Source organism: Bombina bombina, chromosome 7 (genome assembly GCF_027579735.1).
Source record: "Bombina bombina isolate aBomBom1 chromosome 7, aBomBom1.pri, whole genome shotgun sequence".
In the NCBI taxonomy this organism is placed as follows: Eukaryota; Metazoa; Chordata; class Amphibia; order Anura; family Bombinatoridae; genus Bombina; species Bombina bombina.
In genome coordinates, this window is record NC_069505.1 from 624,454,925 (window position 1) to 624,473,532 (window position 18,608).

General features: G+C 43.7%; 1 protein-coding gene across 1 annotated transcript in view; it reads right to left on the minus strand.

Annotated features, from left to right (window-relative positions):
* Positions 1–7,954: 7,954 nt before the first annotated feature.
* The window catches only part of LOC128636752 (indolethylamine N-methyltransferase-like), a 62,228-nt gene continuing 51,574 nt past the window's right edge, over positions 7,955–18,608 (minus strand). The window contains exon 3 of the mRNA XM_053689733.1: positions 7,955–8,920. Within this exon, the coding sequence (XP_053545708.1) occupies positions 8,500–8,920 (421 nt within the window). The 3' untranslated portion in view covers positions 7,955–8,499. The remainder of the gene's footprint in view (positions 8,921–18,608) is intronic.

An 18,608-nucleotide genomic window follows, 5' to 3' on the forward strand; every position in this document is an offset into this window, starting at 1 on the left:
TAGTGCCCCACAAATACCGTCAAGAAATCCTCAAGATAGGCCACGACATCCCCTTAGCAGGCCACCTAGCCGTAACCCGTACCCTACACCGCATTACTCACACGTTCTTTTGGCCAGGGGTACATGCTGACGTTAGAACTTACTGTAACACCTGCGATGTGTGTCAACGAGTAGGAAGGCGAGGCGATCACCCTAAAGCCCATCTAGTAAATATGCCCATTGTAGAGGAACCCTTCAGCCGGGTTGCTATTGACCTAGTGGGACCACTGGCTACCCCTAGTCCCTCCGGTAAGCGCTACATTCTTACCGTAGTGGACTACGCTACCAGGTACCCAGAGGCTGTCGCCCTATCCAACATACAAGCGGATACGGTAGCGAATGCACTAGTACAGGTGTTCTCCTGGGTAGGATTTCCAAAAGAAATCCTATCCGACCGAGGCACCCAATTTACGGCTGAATTGACCCAACAACTCTGGCAGGTTTGCAAAATTAAGTCCCTCCTGAGCTCCCCATACCACCCCCAGACGAACGGGCTGTGTGAGAGGTTCAATGGGACCCTCATGCAAATGCTCAAGATGTTCACTCAGGAATACCGAGACTGGGAACGCTTCCTGCCGCACCTCCTTTTTGCTTATCGGGAGGTGCCCCAGGAAACGACAGGGTTCTCTCCCTTCGAGTTGCTCTACGGAAGAAAGGTACGGGGACCCCTAAACCTGATCCGGGAGCACTGGGAGGGAGAGATGGAGACTGACGGTGTCCCCATTGTGCCATACGTGCTGGAACTCAGGGACCGAATGGAGCAATTAGCCAAATCCGTGCGGGCTAATCTCCAGTCGGCCCAGAGAAGACAGAAAGTATGGTACGATCGGGGGGCCCGAAAGAGAATATTTACCATAGGACAAAAGGTGTTAGTACTTAAGCCGGTGAAGACAGACAAATTGCAGGCGTCCTGGCAGGGCCCCTACCAGATCGTAGAGAAAAGGGGAGACACCACTTATGTGATAGCTAGCTGCCACAACAACAATCTTAGAAAGACATTCCATGTAAACATGCTCAAGGAATATTTTGAGCGACCAGAGAACGTGACGGCCGTATGTTGTTCCCCTCAGGAAGGCCCCGACAGTCTACCCATTCCAGACCTATTAGAAAAGAGTCTCCCCACAGGTATAGTGGCTCAGGTTCAGATAGGAGACCGACTTAGCCCCACTGAAAGGGAGCAGCTCAACCAACTCCTACAGTCCAAACACCTCACCTTCTCCCCGAAGCCAGGGTACACTACTTTAACCACCCACCAGGTAGATACTCCGGGATAAGCTCCCTTGCGCCAGGCTCCGTACCGAATCCCCGAAGCAGTTAGGATAGGAATGAAGAAGGAGATCGATGAGATGCTCCAACTCAGGGTAATTGAGCCCTCCGATAGTCCCTGGGCCTCCCCAGTTGTCTTGGTGCCCAAGAAAGATGGGACCACCCGGTTCTGCGTAGACTATCGGAGGCTCAATGAAAAGACTGTGATGGACGCTTACCCTATACCCAGGGTAGACGAGCTATTCGATCGTATAGCCAGGGGAAATTACCTGACCACTATTGACCTCTGCAAAGGTTACTGGCAGATTCCCCTGGCCCCGGAGGCTATCCCCAAGTCGGCATTCGTCACCCCATTCGGCTTATATCAGTTTAGGGTAATGCTGTTTGGGATGAAGAATGCCCCAGCTACATTCCAGCGCTTGGTGGATAGGCTCCTGGATGGCTTCCAGAGTTTTGCTTGCGCCTACCTGGACGACATAGCGATCCACAGTGAGTCCTGGGAGGACCACTTAGCTCACGTAGGAATGGTTCTGGATCAGATCCGGGCTGCTGGCCTGACTCTGAAGCCAGAAAAATGCCACTTTGGGATGGCCGAGGTACAGTACCTGGGTCACCGGGTGGGGTGTGAAAAGCAGCGACCAGAGCCGGCCAAGATAGAAGCTGTCGCCAATTGGCCCACCCCCATCACTAAGACTCAGGTCCTAGACTTCCTGGGCACGGCAGGGTACTATAGACGGTTCGTACCAGACTACAGCACACTTGCCAAACCCCTGACTGACTTGACCAAGAAGAACTTACCTCGACAGGTCCTGTGGTCTCCCCACTGTGAAACGGCTTTCCAGGCTCTCAAAAATGCTCTAATTAATGCTCCTGTCTTGGCGGCTCCAGCCCTTAACAAACGTTTTATCGTCCATACAGATGCTTCCATGTTCGGGCTGGGAGCCGTACTCAGCCAAGTAGGCGAAGATGGAGGGGAGCATCCAGTTGCCTACATCAGCCGGAAGCTCCTGCCCCGCGAAGTCAGCTATGCAGCGGTCGAAAAGGAGTGTTTGGCTTTGGTGTGGGCATTAAAGAAATTGACTCCCTATTTATATGGGCAGGAGTTCACTCTGGTCACCGACCATAACCCGTTGGTGTGGCTGAACCGGGTCTCTGGAGATAACGGCAGGCTATTACGTTGGAGTTTATCGTTGCAACCCTTCAATTTCACCATTACTTACAGACCTGGGAAACAGAATGGCAACGCCGACGGGTTGTCCAGACAAACCGACCTCAGCCCCGCATAACCAGCGGTCTGGACAGCCTTAGTCTGCCCCGAAAAGGGGTCAGACCGTGTCTGCCAGAGTGTTCCACAGAAAGGGAGCACTGTTACAGAAGCATTAGTTATTTTGTTGTGAAGAACTTATTTCCCAGCAGCAATGCCTGAACCAGCCAAGCCAGCGCCTAAGAAGGGCTCCAAGAAAACCGTAACAAGTATCATTTCATAAAGGGTTAACTCTGTTCAGTTTTGAGAATACTATTTTCTGAGGCAGGTTTCCTAGCATATTGTGTACTGTAATTAAGTTTATGTGATAAGCATTCACTGCTAGGTGATAAGAAGGACTCAATTGTTTTCTTGTGTGTACTTGTTATCTGCGGTGGCCTGTCCAAGGGCGTTGTCTAAATGTGTGATGGGGGATTTTATGCTTCCCCCCCTGGGAGTGCCCTGTGTGCATGTAACCTAAATAAAAAGCAGGCTGGGCATCCCAGTCCTCAGTTCTTGGTTGTCCCTCAATCGCAGCGTTGACTCGTTTTTGTGGGCAGAAGGGTATCCTAGCTGTACTACAGCTAAGGGGGATTATTCTACATTTGCGAGAATACTATGGAAAGCAGCTTCTCCCCTCTTCAGCAATAGGAATCCAGGCTACTAAGCGGTCCATATCTCAGCGAGACTAAGGGTAACCGTAACAGGATTCTATGTATCCGAAAAGGCCTCAATAGAGATTTTGACTTATCTGTGTTCCTGTAGGTCTCGTATCTATCCCCTGTCATTAAATACCCTCTATCAAGCAATAATATGTACCTTCTATGTGGTTTTGGCACCTACATGATTATATATTAGAGAAAGGATAATCATTCTGCCAAGTTTATTATGATATTCTTTACCCACATTATATGAACAGTATATAATGGTTAAAGCTTTTGCTGCCTTCATTTCTTCCTCGATTGTTGTACATATGTTTTTAAAGAAATGTAATAATGAAACGAAAAAAAAAAATAAAAAAATGTTTTTTTGTATTATTCTTATCCAGTAGAGGGAGTTTTTTAGTGTTTGTATAGAGCACATTTTGGTATGTTTAGAGCTAATATTGTATGTGAGTGCTCATTGGCTGAAGCAGCCTTTAAAGGTAACATAGGTGTATACAGAAACCATGCATGATTAAAGGGACAGTAAAGGCAAAACTAAACCTTCATGATTCAGATAGGACATGCAATTTTAAACAACTTTCCAATTTACTTTTATCATCAAATTTGCTTTGTTCCCTTGGTGGTATTTTTGAAAAGCTAAACCTAGCTAGGCTCAAACTGATTTCTAAACCGTTGAAAACCGCCTCTTAGCTCAAAGCATTTTGAAAGTTTTTCACAGTTATACAGTGTTAGTTCATGTGTGTCATATAGATAACATTGTGCTCACTCCCATGAAGTTATTTAGGAGTCTTCACTGATTGACTACACTGCATGTCTGTCAAAAACACTTAGATAAGGAGGCTGTCTGCAGAGGCTTAGATACAAGGTAATCACAGAGGTTAAATGTACATTAATATAACTGTGTTGGTTATGCAAAAACAGGGAATGGGTAATAAAGGGATTATCTATCTTTTAAAATAAGAAACATTTTGATGTAGACTGTCTCTTTAAGGGCCTGTGAGCCCAAAACGTCGCTCTTGTTTTTTGCTTGTCTGTATGCTTAATTAAAAGGTTTCCTGCATATACAGTGCTGTGGACGTGAACTTTGTGCTATACATACTTGGGACCTGGCCATGGCCCCCAGTCCAGCGTGCACTACCCAGGAGGGTTTTATCAGGTGCTGAGCTATGTTTGTTTTTCTTATATATATGGGATTTTATATTTAGTCAAACTATAGTAGTTGTTATGTTTTAGTCCATTTACTTGAATTTTATATATAAGAGATTTTCAACCTCTAGTAACTACTACATTTGTATGCCACTTAATGTATTTGTCAGTACTACCTGTACTGGGTGTTTATGTCCTCAATAAGCCTCCCTTTCAGTATAATTATTCCTGAACCTGCTATGCTCCTATGCAGTGGAGGCTCCTCCATTTGAGCACACTCGCACGTGCCCCCCCCCAGCATCCCAGAAGAAAACAGAAAAAAATATATAATTTTTCCAATAGCCCCCTATTGAAAAAATTATATATTTTTTTACCCCCAGAAAAAAATACAATACAAACTTATTTTCTTTTTTTTATTACATTTATTTAATGATGTAGTAAGTTACAGTGTATAATATTATTTTACACAATACAGCCTGTAGCCCCTGGCCCCTGTACTAATTTACTCTATCTAAGCCCTAACCGCACGTGCGATAGCTAAGCTATGGCACTGTGCTTTGCGCATTCTAAAATAGCCTCCCAATAGTCTGCTGTTCGCACACTTCAGCCTGTGCGAGGGGTGGGAGGTGTTAGAGAGAGACAGGCAGCAGGCCAGCAGCAGCCAGTGTCAGAGAAGAGCGTCATCACTCACAGTCACGTGATGACGCTTGACAAGCTGTGGTGTCCGGACTTTTGCCCGGTGGGCCGCTGGTCCCCTTAGTCCCGCCCACCTTTTAATTATAAACCACACTGACACTCTCTACTTTGCTGATGTTCCCTCTAACCCTTTCATTGGTCCCACACAACTGTCAATCAAGGCAGCACATCAAAAGGGGCCTCGATCATCCTGGAGGAGCCCTCTGCGCGCCAAAAGTCTGTAAGATGCACATTTGCGGTAGCGCCTGCATGCACAGTGGCAGCATCTTGGAGTCTGTGTAAAGGAGTGGTGAGTGAAAGTTTAAACAGGAACTTCTATAATAAAATTGTGATTAACACACTTGGGACTTGGGAGCTTATTATGCACTGTGCAGCAGCAGTACTAAAGACCCCCAACCAGGGCCGTTTTTAAGGGCGGGCTGCGGGCAAACCGGACTGTAGTAGCATAGCATTAGGATCAAAACTTATGTCTGTCACTGTGTCTGACCACGCAGTGCAGGGAGAGGGCCATAAAACCGGCATCCTGAAACAGGGCAATTTGCAAAACAAACTTCTATCACAGGCTGCCTTCTCTGTGCTGAAAGCCCAACCCCCGCTACTGTCTTCACTGCTGTGTTCGGTAGGGGAGTTAGCTGAGCTAAATCAAACTAAAAAGGCAGTTTTATTTCCAACAACTGTGTTAGAAAAAAATACTGCCTTTTTAGTTTGATTTAGCTCAGCTAACTCCCCTGCCGAACACAGCAGTGAAGACAGTAGCGGGGGTTGGGCTTTCAGCACAGAGAAGGCAGCCTGCGATAGAAGTTTGTTTTGCAAATTGCCCTGTTTCAGGATGCCGGTTTTATGGACCTCTCCCTGCACTGCGGGGTCAGACACTTACAGTGACATGAAATGCTCAAAATGCTGGATCTCCAGGCCAGGGAGTCTCTGCTGCTACTAGTCAGACTGCTTCCTGAGATAGTGAGTAAATGTAATGTGGGGCTTACTAGATGCGATCGTTTTTGGGGGGATCAGATGCAACCAACTGCACCACCAAGCAAAAGAAAATATGAAAGTTCAAATAAAGTTGCTCCCTTCTGAAATAAAGCAAGCATATATATATATACAAAAGTGGATCCCCTGTGAAATAAAGTGTGTGTGTATGTGTATATATATATATAAATTTGAGCTATTTTTATGCTGTATATTTATTGTTTCTAAAACTGAAAACTGCTCTGTAAAAGGCAGTTAGAGGTTATAAATCAGTCCCTATCTCTAAGGAACTGATCAAGTTAGTGATAAACACTTTTTTTTCCCCTTTCTTGATTTTTAACTCCTGAATGCCTGTGCACATAATTCATGCTAACTCATAAAATGATGCATAGATTTACAGTACATGAATTCTGCACACAGTTGCAAACAAGATGGTTTGTTTAAATTTTTTTTCTTCCTATGATAATGTTATCAGCCAAGACAAAATTTAAGTTTATTTTTTTTCCTATAGACAACATTTAAAAGTAGGCTTGTGAGGTTTATGTGCATTGGGTTTAACATGAGGTTAAAAGCATATGATACACACACACACACACACTTATATGTATGTGTATATATGTTTTTCCATATGTTTAAGTCCATGTTATCCCCAATATTATACTATGCATGTATAATTAGTGTCTATCTACATGTATTTATGTTGTGATTTTTTTTCTGTCCCATAAATGTGTGTGTATAAGTTAAATGTGCATGTTTTGTGCGTGTGTTGTGTGCCTGCATGTATGTGAATGCAGCGTGTGTTGTGTGCCTGCATGTATGTGAATGCTGCGTGTGTTGTGTGCCTGCATGTATGTGAATGCTGCGTGTGTTGTGTGACTGCATGTATGTGAATGCTTCGTGTGTTGTGTGCCTGCATGTATGTGAATGCTGCGTGTGTTGTGTGCCTGCATGTATGTGAATGCTGTGTAGTACAGTATTTGTATGTTGTGTGGCGGCATGTATGTAAATGGTGGTGGTGGTAGGGGGGAGTGGGCCTTTTTGCCCTAAAATGCCCGGGCCTTTTTTTGGTCCCAGTCCGGCCCTGGTGGTGTCTTTACAGTGTCAGGACTCTCAGGCGGACGAGGTGCAGACGTGTACTTATGTATGTGTATGCATGTGTGTGTGTGTGTATGTATGTGTGTGTATGTGTTGTGTAGAATTATTAGTGTTTAAAGGGGCAGCTCTCTACAAATGTCACATTACACAGTTTTGTGTAATGACTGATTAAATTTATTCAGGCAAAATCTTTTAAGTTATTGTGGCATAAAACAACTTTAGATTGTAATATAAAATATTTAACTGGACATGGAATCCAAATGTTTCCTTTCATGATTCAGATAGCACAATTTTAAACAACTTTCCAATTTACTTCTGTTATCTAATATGCTTTGTTCTCTTGATATCTGTTGTAAAAAAGGATACCTAGGTAGGCTCAAAAGCAGCAATGCACTACTGGGAATTAACTGATATTTAGTGCCTGCACATATATGCCTCATGTCATTGGCTCACCCAATATGTTCAACTAGCTCTCAGTGAGATATTGATGCTCTTTCAATAAAGGATACAAAGAGAATGAAGCAAATTTGATAATATAAGTTATATATAGATATATATATACATACACACACACATTAAAATGGGCGGAGCCATCTGAGGGGCGGAGTTAGTGCTCCCCCATCCTCAAAAGTCACCAGCCGCCATTTCTCCTATGTAAGATGATGAGCTTTGTTCTGTTGCTGCACTTTTTGTAACAAATGCTTCTGCCCCAGCTTTATTAAATCCCCTAATATACATGAAGGTTTCTATCCTCTTTCTCCCATCTCCCCTCTAAGCTATAAGTATTAGGGTCATGGTATCTTTTCTTGTTTATACTGTAATTAGTAGGCTCCTTTGTACAGTTTCCAGTTTATTTATGGTTGTCTGGAGATACAGTCACTAGAACTTACACAATACACAAGATGAGACCTCACTAGTGATCTATAAAGTGACATTAAGAATCTTAACTTTCTGCTGCTCACTCCTATTCAAGCAGAATCCCACTGGCTTTACCTGCTGTGCTGCTGCATTGTTTACCAACCTTCATGTCATCTGAAATAATAATTCCCAAGTCCCCTTTCTCTCAGTAAAGTGTATAATTAGCTTTTAGATTTTGCCTTCAAAATGCATCATTTTACTCTTTGTGATGTGAAATTTTAGATCAAATACATTTCCAAGATTCTCCATTTTTTATATATTTTTTTTACTATCACTATCTTCTTCAGGAAACTACTATGATGAACTGAAAAATACATTATCTTGACCACCAAAAGTCACCGATAAGAGTAATAAAAGCTCACACAAGATTAGCAAAATGTTAGGACAGTTGCACATATATTTCTATCTCACCCAGCACTGATAGGGTGCACTGCTATACAGGTTAATGTGCATTTAAACATCTCATTGCATTACGGCAATTAAAAGTGCTTTGTGGTCATAAGATGCAGCCTCATGTTTTGATTTCCTTTCCATCATCTCCATGGTTTCAATCCTGCACCCTATGTCCCTGAGAGCTTTTCTTAAAAACTCTTCATCCAGATTCAGAAGGTGGAAGCGGTGTTCCCCTATTGTGAAAAATGAAGCATTAAAAAAAACTATTAATATCAGATGACCACCTGGTTTTAGCCACATAGAGATCTTCTTCAGGCTCCTGAAATAATCATCTCGGTCTTTGCAGATAGGTTCCAGTAAACAACCAACATATATACAGTCAACTTTTGGAAGAGTTACTGGGTCAGTTAGGTTTTCTTTGGTGAAATCACATTTCAGAATTCGTTTAATTGACGTTTTAAGTGTTTCTTGTTTTGTCTCCCACTCCTCACTAAAAGATAAAAATACATACAGCTCATTAAATCAGTTGTGAGGTTAGCATGTTTGCCCTTTGCACGTTTATGCATATAGACATAAAGCACTGAAAACTTACTGAAACTTACCTCCTGGAGGGCTGAAATGGTTCCTACAGGATATGTTTGCACCATGTCTTTAATTCAGTCAACCAGCTGCCATCCCAACAAGCTCATAGGCTAGACAGATAATGTACCTTCTGTTAGGCTAGACAGAATGTACCTGCTGTTAGGCTAGACAGAATGTACCTGCTGTTAGGCTAGACAGATAATGTACCTGCTGTTAGGCTAGACAGAATGTACCTGCTGTTAGGCTAGTAAAATGTACCTGCTGTTAGGCTAGACAGATAATGTAACTGCTGTTAGGTTAGACAGATAATGTACCTGCTGTTAGGCTAGACAGATAATGTACCTGCTGTTAGGCTTGACAGAGAATGTACCTGCTGTTAGGCTAGACAGATAATGTACCTGCTGTTAGGCTAGACAGATAATGTACATGCTGTTAGGCTAGACAGATAATGTACCTGCTGTTAGGCTAGACAGATAATTTACCTGCTGTTAGGCTAGACAGAGAATGTACCTGCTGTTAGGCTAGACAGAATGTACCTTCTGTTAGGCTAGACAGAATGTACCTGCTGTTAGGCTAGAGAGATAATGTACCTGCTGTTAGGCTAGACAGAATGTACCTGCTGTTAGGCTAGACAGAATGTACCTGCTGTTAGGCTAGACAGATAATGTACCTGCTGTTAGGCTAGACAGAATGTACCTTCTGTTAGGCTAGACAGAATGTACCTGCTGTTAGGCTAGAGAGATAATGTACCTGCTGTTAGGCTAGACAGAATGTACCTGCTGTTAGGCTAGACAGAATGTACCTGCTGTTAGGCTAGACAGATAATGTACCTGCTGTTAGGCTAGACAAAATATACCTGCTGTTAGGCTAGACAGAATGTACCTTCTGTTAGGCTAGACAGAATGTACCTGCTGTTAGGCTAGAGAGATAATGTACCTGCTGTTAGGCTAGACAGAATGTACCTGCTGTTAGGCTAGACAGAATGTACCTGCTGTTAGGCTAGACAGATAATGTACCTGCTGTTAGGCTGGACAGAATGTACCTTCTGTTAGGCTAGACAGAATGTACCTGCTGTTAGGCTAGAGAGATAATATACCTGCTGTTAGACTAGACAGAATGTACCTGCTGTTAGGCTAGACAGAATGTACCTGCTGTTAGGCTAGACAGATAATGTACCTGCTGTTAGGCTAGACAAAATGTACCTGCTGTTAGGCTAGACAGATAATGTACCTGCTCTTAGGCTAGACAGATAATGTACCTGCTGTTAGGCAAGACAGATAATGTACCTGCTGTTAGGCTAGACAGATAATGTACCTGCTGTTAGGCTAGACAGATAATGTACCTGCCGTTAGGCTAGACAGAGAATGTACCTGCTGGTAGGCTAGACAGAATGTACCTGCTGTTAGGCTAGACAGAATGTACCTGCTGTTAGGCTAGACAGAGAATGTACCTGCTGTTAGGCTAGACAGATAATGTACCTGCTGTTAGGCTAGACAGATAATGTACCTGCTGTTAGGCTAGACAGATAATGTACCTGCTGTTAGGCTAGACAGAGAATGTACCTGCTGTTAGGCTAGACAGATAATGTACCTGCTGTTAGGCTAGACAGAGAATGTACCTGCTGTTAGGCTAGACAGAGAATGTACCTGCTGTTACGCTAGACAGAATGTACCTGCTGTTAGGCTAGACAGATAATGTACCTGCTGTTAGGCTAGACAGATAATGTACCAGCTGTTAGGCTAGACAGAATGTACCTGCTGTTAGGCTAGACAGATAATGTACCTGCTGTTAGGCTAGACAGAATGTACCTGCTGTTAGGCTAGACAGATAATGTACCTGCTGTTAGGCTAGACAGAATGTACCTGCTGTTAGGCTAGACAGAGAATGTACCTGCTGTTAGGCTAGACAGATAATGTACCTGCTGTTAGGCTAGACAGAATGTACCTGCTGTTAGGCTAGACAGATAATGTACCTGCTGTTAGGCTAGACAGATAATGTACCTGCTGTTAGGCTAGACAGATAATGTACCTGCTGTTAGGCTAGACAGATAATGTACCTGCTGTTAGGCTAGACAGAGAATGTACCTGCTGTTAGGCTAGACAGAGAATGTACCTGCTGTTAGGCTAGACAGATAATGTACCTGCTGTTAGGCTAGACAGATAATGTACCTGCTATTAGGCTAGACAGATAATGTACCTGCTGTTAGGCTAGACAGAGAATGTACCTGCTGTTAGGCTAGACAGAATGTAGCTGCTGTTAGGCTAGACAGAGAATGTACCTGCTGTTATGCTAGACAGAATGTACCTGCTGTTAGGCTAGACAGATAATGTACCTGCTGTTAGGCTAGACAGATAATGTACCTGCTGTTAGGCTAGACAGAGAATGTACCTGCTGTTAGGCTAGACTAATAATGTACCTGCTGTTAGGCTAGACAGATAATGTACCTGCTGTTAGGCTAGACAGATAATGTACCTGCTGTTAGGCTAGACAGAGAATGTACCTGCTGTTAGGCTAGACAGAATGTACCTTCTGTTAGGCTAGACAGAATGTACCTGCTGTTAGGCTAGAGAGATAATGTACCTGCTGTTAGGCTAGACAGAATGTACCTGCTGTTAGGCTAGACAGAATGTACCTGCTGTTAGGCTAGACAGATAATGTACCTGCTGTTAGGCTAGACAGAATGTACCTTCTGTTAGGCTAGACAGAATGTACCTGCTGTTAGGCTAGAGAGATAATGTACCTGCTGTTAGGCTAGACAGAATGTACCTGCTGTTAGGCTAGACAGAATGTACCTGCTGTTAGGCTAGACAGATAATGTACCTGCTGTTAGGCTAGACAAAATGTACCTGCTGTTAGGCTAGACAGAATGTACCTTCTGTTAGGCTAGACAGAATGTACCTGCTGTTAGGCTAGAGAGATAATGTACCTGCTGTTAGGCTAGACAGAATGTACCTGCTGTTAGGCTAGACAGAATGTACCTGCTGTTAGGCTAGACAGATAATGTACCTGCTGTTAGGCTAGACAGAATGTACCTTCTGTTAGGCTAGACAGAATGTACCTGCTGTTAGGCTAGAGAGATAATATACCTGCTGTTAGGCTAGACAGAATGTACCTGCTGTTAGGCTAGACAGAATGTACCTGCTGTTAGGCTAGACAGATAATGTACCTGCTGTTAGGCTAGACAAAATGTACCTGCTGTTAGGCTAGACAGATAATGTACCTGCTGTTAGGCTAGACAGATAATGTACCTGCTGTTAGGCAAGACAGATAATGTACCTGCTGTTAGGCTAGACAGATAATGTACCTGCTGTTAGGCTAGACAGATAATGTACCTGCTGTTAGGCTAGACAGAGAATGTACCTGCTGTTAGGCTAGACAGAATGTACCTGCTGTTAGGCTAGACAGAATGTACCTGCTGTTAGGCTAGACAGAATGTACCTGCTGTTAGGCTAGACAGATAATGTACCTGCTGTTAGGCTAGACAGATAATGTACCTGCTGTTAGGCTAGACAGATAATGTACCTGCTGTTAGGCTAGACAGATAATGTACCTGCTGTTAGGCTAGACAGATAATGTACCTGCTGTTAGGCTAGACAGATAATGTACCTGCTGTTAGGCTAGACAGAGAATGTACCTGCTGTTAGGCTAGACAGAATGTACCTGCTGTTAGGCTAGACAGAAATGTACCTGCTGTTAGGCTAGACAGATAATGTACCTGCTGTTAGGCTAGACAGATAATGTACCTGCTGTTAGGCTAGACAGAATGTACCTGCTGTTAGGCTAGACAGATAATGTACCTGCTGTTAGGCTAGACAGAGAATGTACCTGCTGTTAGGCTAGACAGATAATGTACCTGCTGTTAGGCTAGACAGATAATGTACCTGCTGTTAGGCTAGACAGATAATGTACCTGCTGTTAGGCTAGACAGATAATGTACCTGCTGTTAGGCTAGACAGAATGTACCTGCTGTTAGGCTAGACAGATAATGTACCTGCTGTTAGGCTAGACAGAATGTACCTGCTGTTAGGCTAGACAGAATGTACCTGCTGTTAGGCTAGACAGATAATGTACCTGCTGTTAGCTAGACAGAATGTACCTGCTGTTAGGCTAGACAGATAATGTACCTGCTGTTAGGCTAGACAGATAATGTACCTGCTGTTAGGCTAGACAGAGAATGTACCTGCTGTTAGGCTAGACAGATAATGTACCTGCTGTTAGGCTAGACAGATAATGTACCTGCTGTTAGGCTAGACAGATAATGTACCTGCTGTTAGGCTAGACAGAGAATGTACCTGCTGTTAGGCTAGACAGAATGTAGCTGCTGTTAGGCTAGACAGAGAATGTACCTGCTGTTATGCTAGACAGAATGTACCTGCTGTTAGGCTAGACAGATAATGTACCTGCTGTTAGGCTAGACAGATAATGTACCTGCTGTTAGGCTAGACAGAGAATGTACCTGCTGTTAGGCTAGACTAATAATGTACCTGCTGTTAGGCTAGACAGATAATGTACCTGCTGTTAGGCTAGACAGATAATGTACCTGCTGTTAGGCTAGACAGAATGTACCTGCTGTTAGGCTAGACAGATAATGTACCTGCTGTTAGGCTAGACAGGTAATGTACCTGCAGTTAGGCTAGACAGAATGTACCTGCTGTTAGCCTAGACAGATAATGTACCTGCTGTTAGGATAGACAGAATGTACCTGCTGTTAGGCTAGACAGAATGTACCTGCTGTTAGGCTAGACAGAATGTACCTGCTGTTAGGCTAGACAGAGAATGTACCTGCTGTTAGGCTAGACAGAGAATGTACCTGCTGTTAGGCTAGACAGAATGTACCTGCTGTTAGGCTAGACAGAGAATGTACCTGCTGTTAGGCTAGACAGATAATGTACCTGCTGTTAGGCTAGACAGATAATGTACCTGCTGTTAGGCTAGACATATAATGTACCTGCTGTAAGGCTAGACAGAGAATGTACCTGCTGTTAGGCTAGACAGAATGTAGCTGTTGTTAGGCTAGACAGAGAATGTACCTGCTGTTAGGCTAGACAGAATGTACCTGCTGTTAGGCTAGACAGATAATGTACCTGCTGTTAGGCTAGACAGATAATGTACCTGCTGTTAGGCTAGACAGAGAATGTACCTGCTGTTAGGCTAGACTAATAATGTACCTGCTGTTAGGCTAGACAGATAATGTACCTGCTGTTAGGCTAGACAGATAATGTACCTGCTGTTAGGCTAGACAGAATGTACCTGCTGTTAGGCTAGACAGATAATGTACCTGCCGTTAGGCTAGACAGGTAATGTACCTGCAGTTAGGCTAGACAGAATGTACCTGCTGTTAGCCTAGACAGATAATGTACCTGCTGTTAGGATAGACAGAATGTACCTGCTGTTAGGCTAGACAGAATGTACCTGCTGTTAGGCTAGACAAAATGTACCTGCTGTTAGGCTAGACAGAGAATGTACCTGCTGTTAGGCTAGACAGAGAATGTACCTGCTGTTAGGCTAGACAGAATGTACCTGCTGTTAGGCTAGACAGAGAATGTACCTGCTGTTAGGCTAGACAGATAATGTACCTGCTGTTAGGCTAGACATATAATGTACCTGCTGTTAGGCTAGACAGATAATGTACCTGCTGTTAGGCTAGACAGAGAATGTACCTGCTGTTAGGCTAGACAGATAATGTACCTGCTGTTAGGCTAGACAGATAATGTACCTGCTGTTAGGCTAGACAGATAATGTACCTGCTGTTAGGCTAGACAGATAATGTACCTGCTGTTAGGCTAGACAGATAATGTACCTGCTGTTAGGCTAGACAGATAATGTACCTGCTGTTAGGCTAGACAGAGAATGTACCTGCTGTTAGGCTAGACAGATAATGTACCTGCTGTTAGGCTAGACAGATAATGTACCTGCTGTTAGGCTAGACAGATAATGTACCTGCTGTTAGGCTAGACAGAATGTACCTGCTGTTAGGCTAGACAGATAATGTACCTGCTGTTAGGCTAGACAGAATGTACCTGCTGTTAGGCTAGACAGAATGTACCTGCTGTTAGGCTAGACAGATAATGTACCTGCTGTTAGGCTAGACAGAATGTACCTGCTGTTAGGCTAGACAGATAATGTACCTGCTGTTAGGCTAGACAGAATGTACCTGCTGTTAGGCTAGACAGAGAATGTACCTGCTGTTAGGCTAGACAGATAATGTACCTGCTGTTAGGCTAGACAGATAATGTACCTGCTGTTAGGCTAGACAGATAATGTACCTGCTGTTAGGCTAGATCAGATAAAGCTAGACAGATATGTACCTGCTGTTAGGCTAGACAGATAATGTACCTGCTGTTAGGCTAGACAGATAATGTACCTGCTGTTAGGCTAGACAGAAATGTACCTGCTGTTAGGCTAGACAGATAATGTACCTGCTGTTAGGCTAGACAGATAATGTACCTGCTGTTAGGCTAGACAGATAATGTACCTGCTGTTAGGCTAGACAGATAATGTACCTGCTGTTAGGCTAGACAGATAATGTACCTGCTGTTAGGCTAGACAGATAATGTACCTGCTGTTAGGCTAGACAGATAATGTACCTGCTGTTAGGCTAGACAGATAATGTACCTGCTGTTAGGCTAGACAGATAATGTACCTGCTGTTAGGCTAGACAGATAATGTACCTGCTGTTAGGCTAGACAGAATGTACCTGCTGTTAGGCTAGACAGATAATGTACCTGCTGTTAGGCTAGACAGATAATGTACCTGCTGTTAGGCTAGACAGATAATGTACCTGCTGTTAGGCTAGACAGATAATGTACCTGCTGTTAGGCTAGACAGATAATGTACCTGCTGTTAGGCTAGACAGATATGTACCTGCTGTTAGGCTAGACAGATAATGTACCTGCTGTTAGGCTAGACAGATAATGTACCTGCTGTTAGGCTAGACAGATAATGTACCTGCTGTTAGGCTAGACAGATAATGTACCTGCTGTTAGGCTAGACAGAATGTACCTGCTGTTAGGCTAGACAGATAATGTACCTGCTGTTAGGCTAGACAGATAATGTACCTGCTGTTAGGCTAGACAGATAATGTACCTGCTGTTAGGCTAGACAGATAATGTACCTGCTGTTAGGCTAGACAGAGAATGTACCTGCTGTTAGGCTAGACAGATAATGTACCTGCTGTTAGGCTAGACAGAAATGTACCTGCTGTTAGGCTAGACAGAAATGTACCTGCTCTTAGGCTAGACAGATAATGTACCTGCTCTTAGGCTAGACAGATAATGTACCTGCTGTTAGGCTAGACAGAGAATGTACCTGCTGTTGGGCTAGACAGAATGTACCTGCTGTTAGGCTAGACAGATATGTACCTGCTGTTAGCTAGACAGAATGTACCTGCTGTTAGGCTAGACAGATAATGTACCTGCTGTTAGGCTAGACAGATAATGTACCTGCTGTTAGGCTAGACAGATAATGTACCTGCTGTTAGGCTAGACAGATAATGTACCTGCTGTTAGGCTAGACAGATAATGTACCTGCTGTTAGGCTAGACAGATAATGTACCTGCTGTTAGGCTAGACAGATAATGTACCTGCTGTTAGGCTAGACAGATAATGTACCTGCTGTTAGGCTAGACAGATAATGTACCTGCTGTTAGGCTAGACAGATAATGTACCTGCTGTTAGGCTAGACAGATAATGTACCTGCTGTTAGGCTAGACAGAGAATGTACCTGCTGTAGGCTAGACAGAATGACCTGCTGTTAGGCTAGACAGATAATGTACCTGCTGTTAGGCTAGACAGATAATGTACCTGCTGTTAGGCTAGACAGATAATGTACCTGCTGTTAGGCTAGACAGATAATGTACCTGCTGTTAGGCTAGACAGAATGTACCTGCTGTTAGGCTAGACAGATAATGTACCTGCTGTTAGGCTAGACAGATAATGTACCTGCTGTTAGGCTAGACAGATAATGTACCTGCTGTTAGGCTAGACAGAATGTACCTGCTGTTAGGCTAGACAGATAATGTACCTGCTGTTAGGCTAGACAGATAATGTACCTGCTGTTAGGCTAGACAGAGAATGTACCTGCTGTTAGGCTAGACAGATAATGTACCTGCTGTTAGGCTAGACAGAGAATGTACCTGCTGTTAGGCTAGACAGAATGTACCTGCTGTTAGGCTAGACAGAGATGTACCTGCTGTTAGGCTAGACAGAGAATGTACCTGCTGTTAGGCTAGACAGAAATGTACCTGCTGTTAGGCTAGACAGAATGTACCTGCTGTTAGGCTAGACAGAGAATGTACCTGCTGTTAGGCTAGACAGATAATGTACCTGCTGTTAGGCTAGACAGATAATGTACCTGCTGTTAGGCTAGACATATAATGTACCTGCTGTAAGGCTAGACAGAGAATGTACCTGCTGTTAGGCTAGACAGAATGTAGCTGCTGTTAGGCTAGACAGAGAATGTACCTGCTGTTAGGCTAGACAGAATGTACCTGCTGTTAGGCTAGACAGATAATGTACCTGCTGTTAGGCTAGACAGATAATGTACCTGCTGTTAGGCTAGACAGAGAATGTACCTGCTGTTAGGCTAGACTAATAATGTACCTGCTGTTAGGCTAGACAGATAATGTACCTGCTGTTAGGCTAGACAGATAATGTACCTGCTGTTAGGCTAGACAGAATGTACCTGCTGTTAGGCTAGACAGATAATGTACCTGCTGTTAGGCTAGACAGGATAATGTACCTGCAGTTAGGCTAGACAGAATGTGCCTGCTGTTAGCCTGACAGATAATGTACTGCAGTTAGGATAGACAGAATGTACCTGCTGTTAGGCTAGACAGAATGTACCTGCTGTTAGGCTAGACAAAATGTACCTGCTGTTAGGCTAGACAGAGAATGTACCTGCTGTTAGGCTAGACAGAGAATGTACCTGCTGTTAGGCTAGACAGAATGTACCTGCTGTTAGGCTAGACAGAGAATGTACCTGCTGTTAGGCTAGACAGATAATGTACCTGCTGTTAGGCTAGACATATAATGTACCTGCTGTTAGGCTAGACAGATAATGTAACTGCTGTTAGGCTAGACAGAATGTACCTGCTGTTAGGCTAGACAGATAATGTACCTGCTGTTAGGCTAGACAGATAATGTACCTGCTGTTAGGCTAGACAGAATGTACCTGCTGTTAGGCTAGACAGAATGTACCTGCTGTTAGGCTAGACAGGTAATGTACCTGCTGTTAGGCTAGACAGATAATGTACCTGCTGGTTAGGCTAGACTGATAATTGTACCTGCTGTTAGGCTAGACAGATAATGTACCTGCTGTTAGGCTAGACAGATAATGTACCTGCTGTTAGGCTAGACAGATAATGTACCTGCTGTTAGGCTAGACAGAATGTACTTGCTGTTAGGCTAGACAGAGAATGTACCTGCTGTTAGGCTAGACAGAGAATGTACCTGCTGTTAGGCTAGACAGAATGTACCTGTTGTTAGGCTAGACAGAGAATGTACCTGCTGTTAGGCTAGACAGAATGTACCTGCTGTTAGGCTAGACAGATAATGTACCTGCTGTTAGGCTAGACAGATAATGTACCTGCTGTTAGC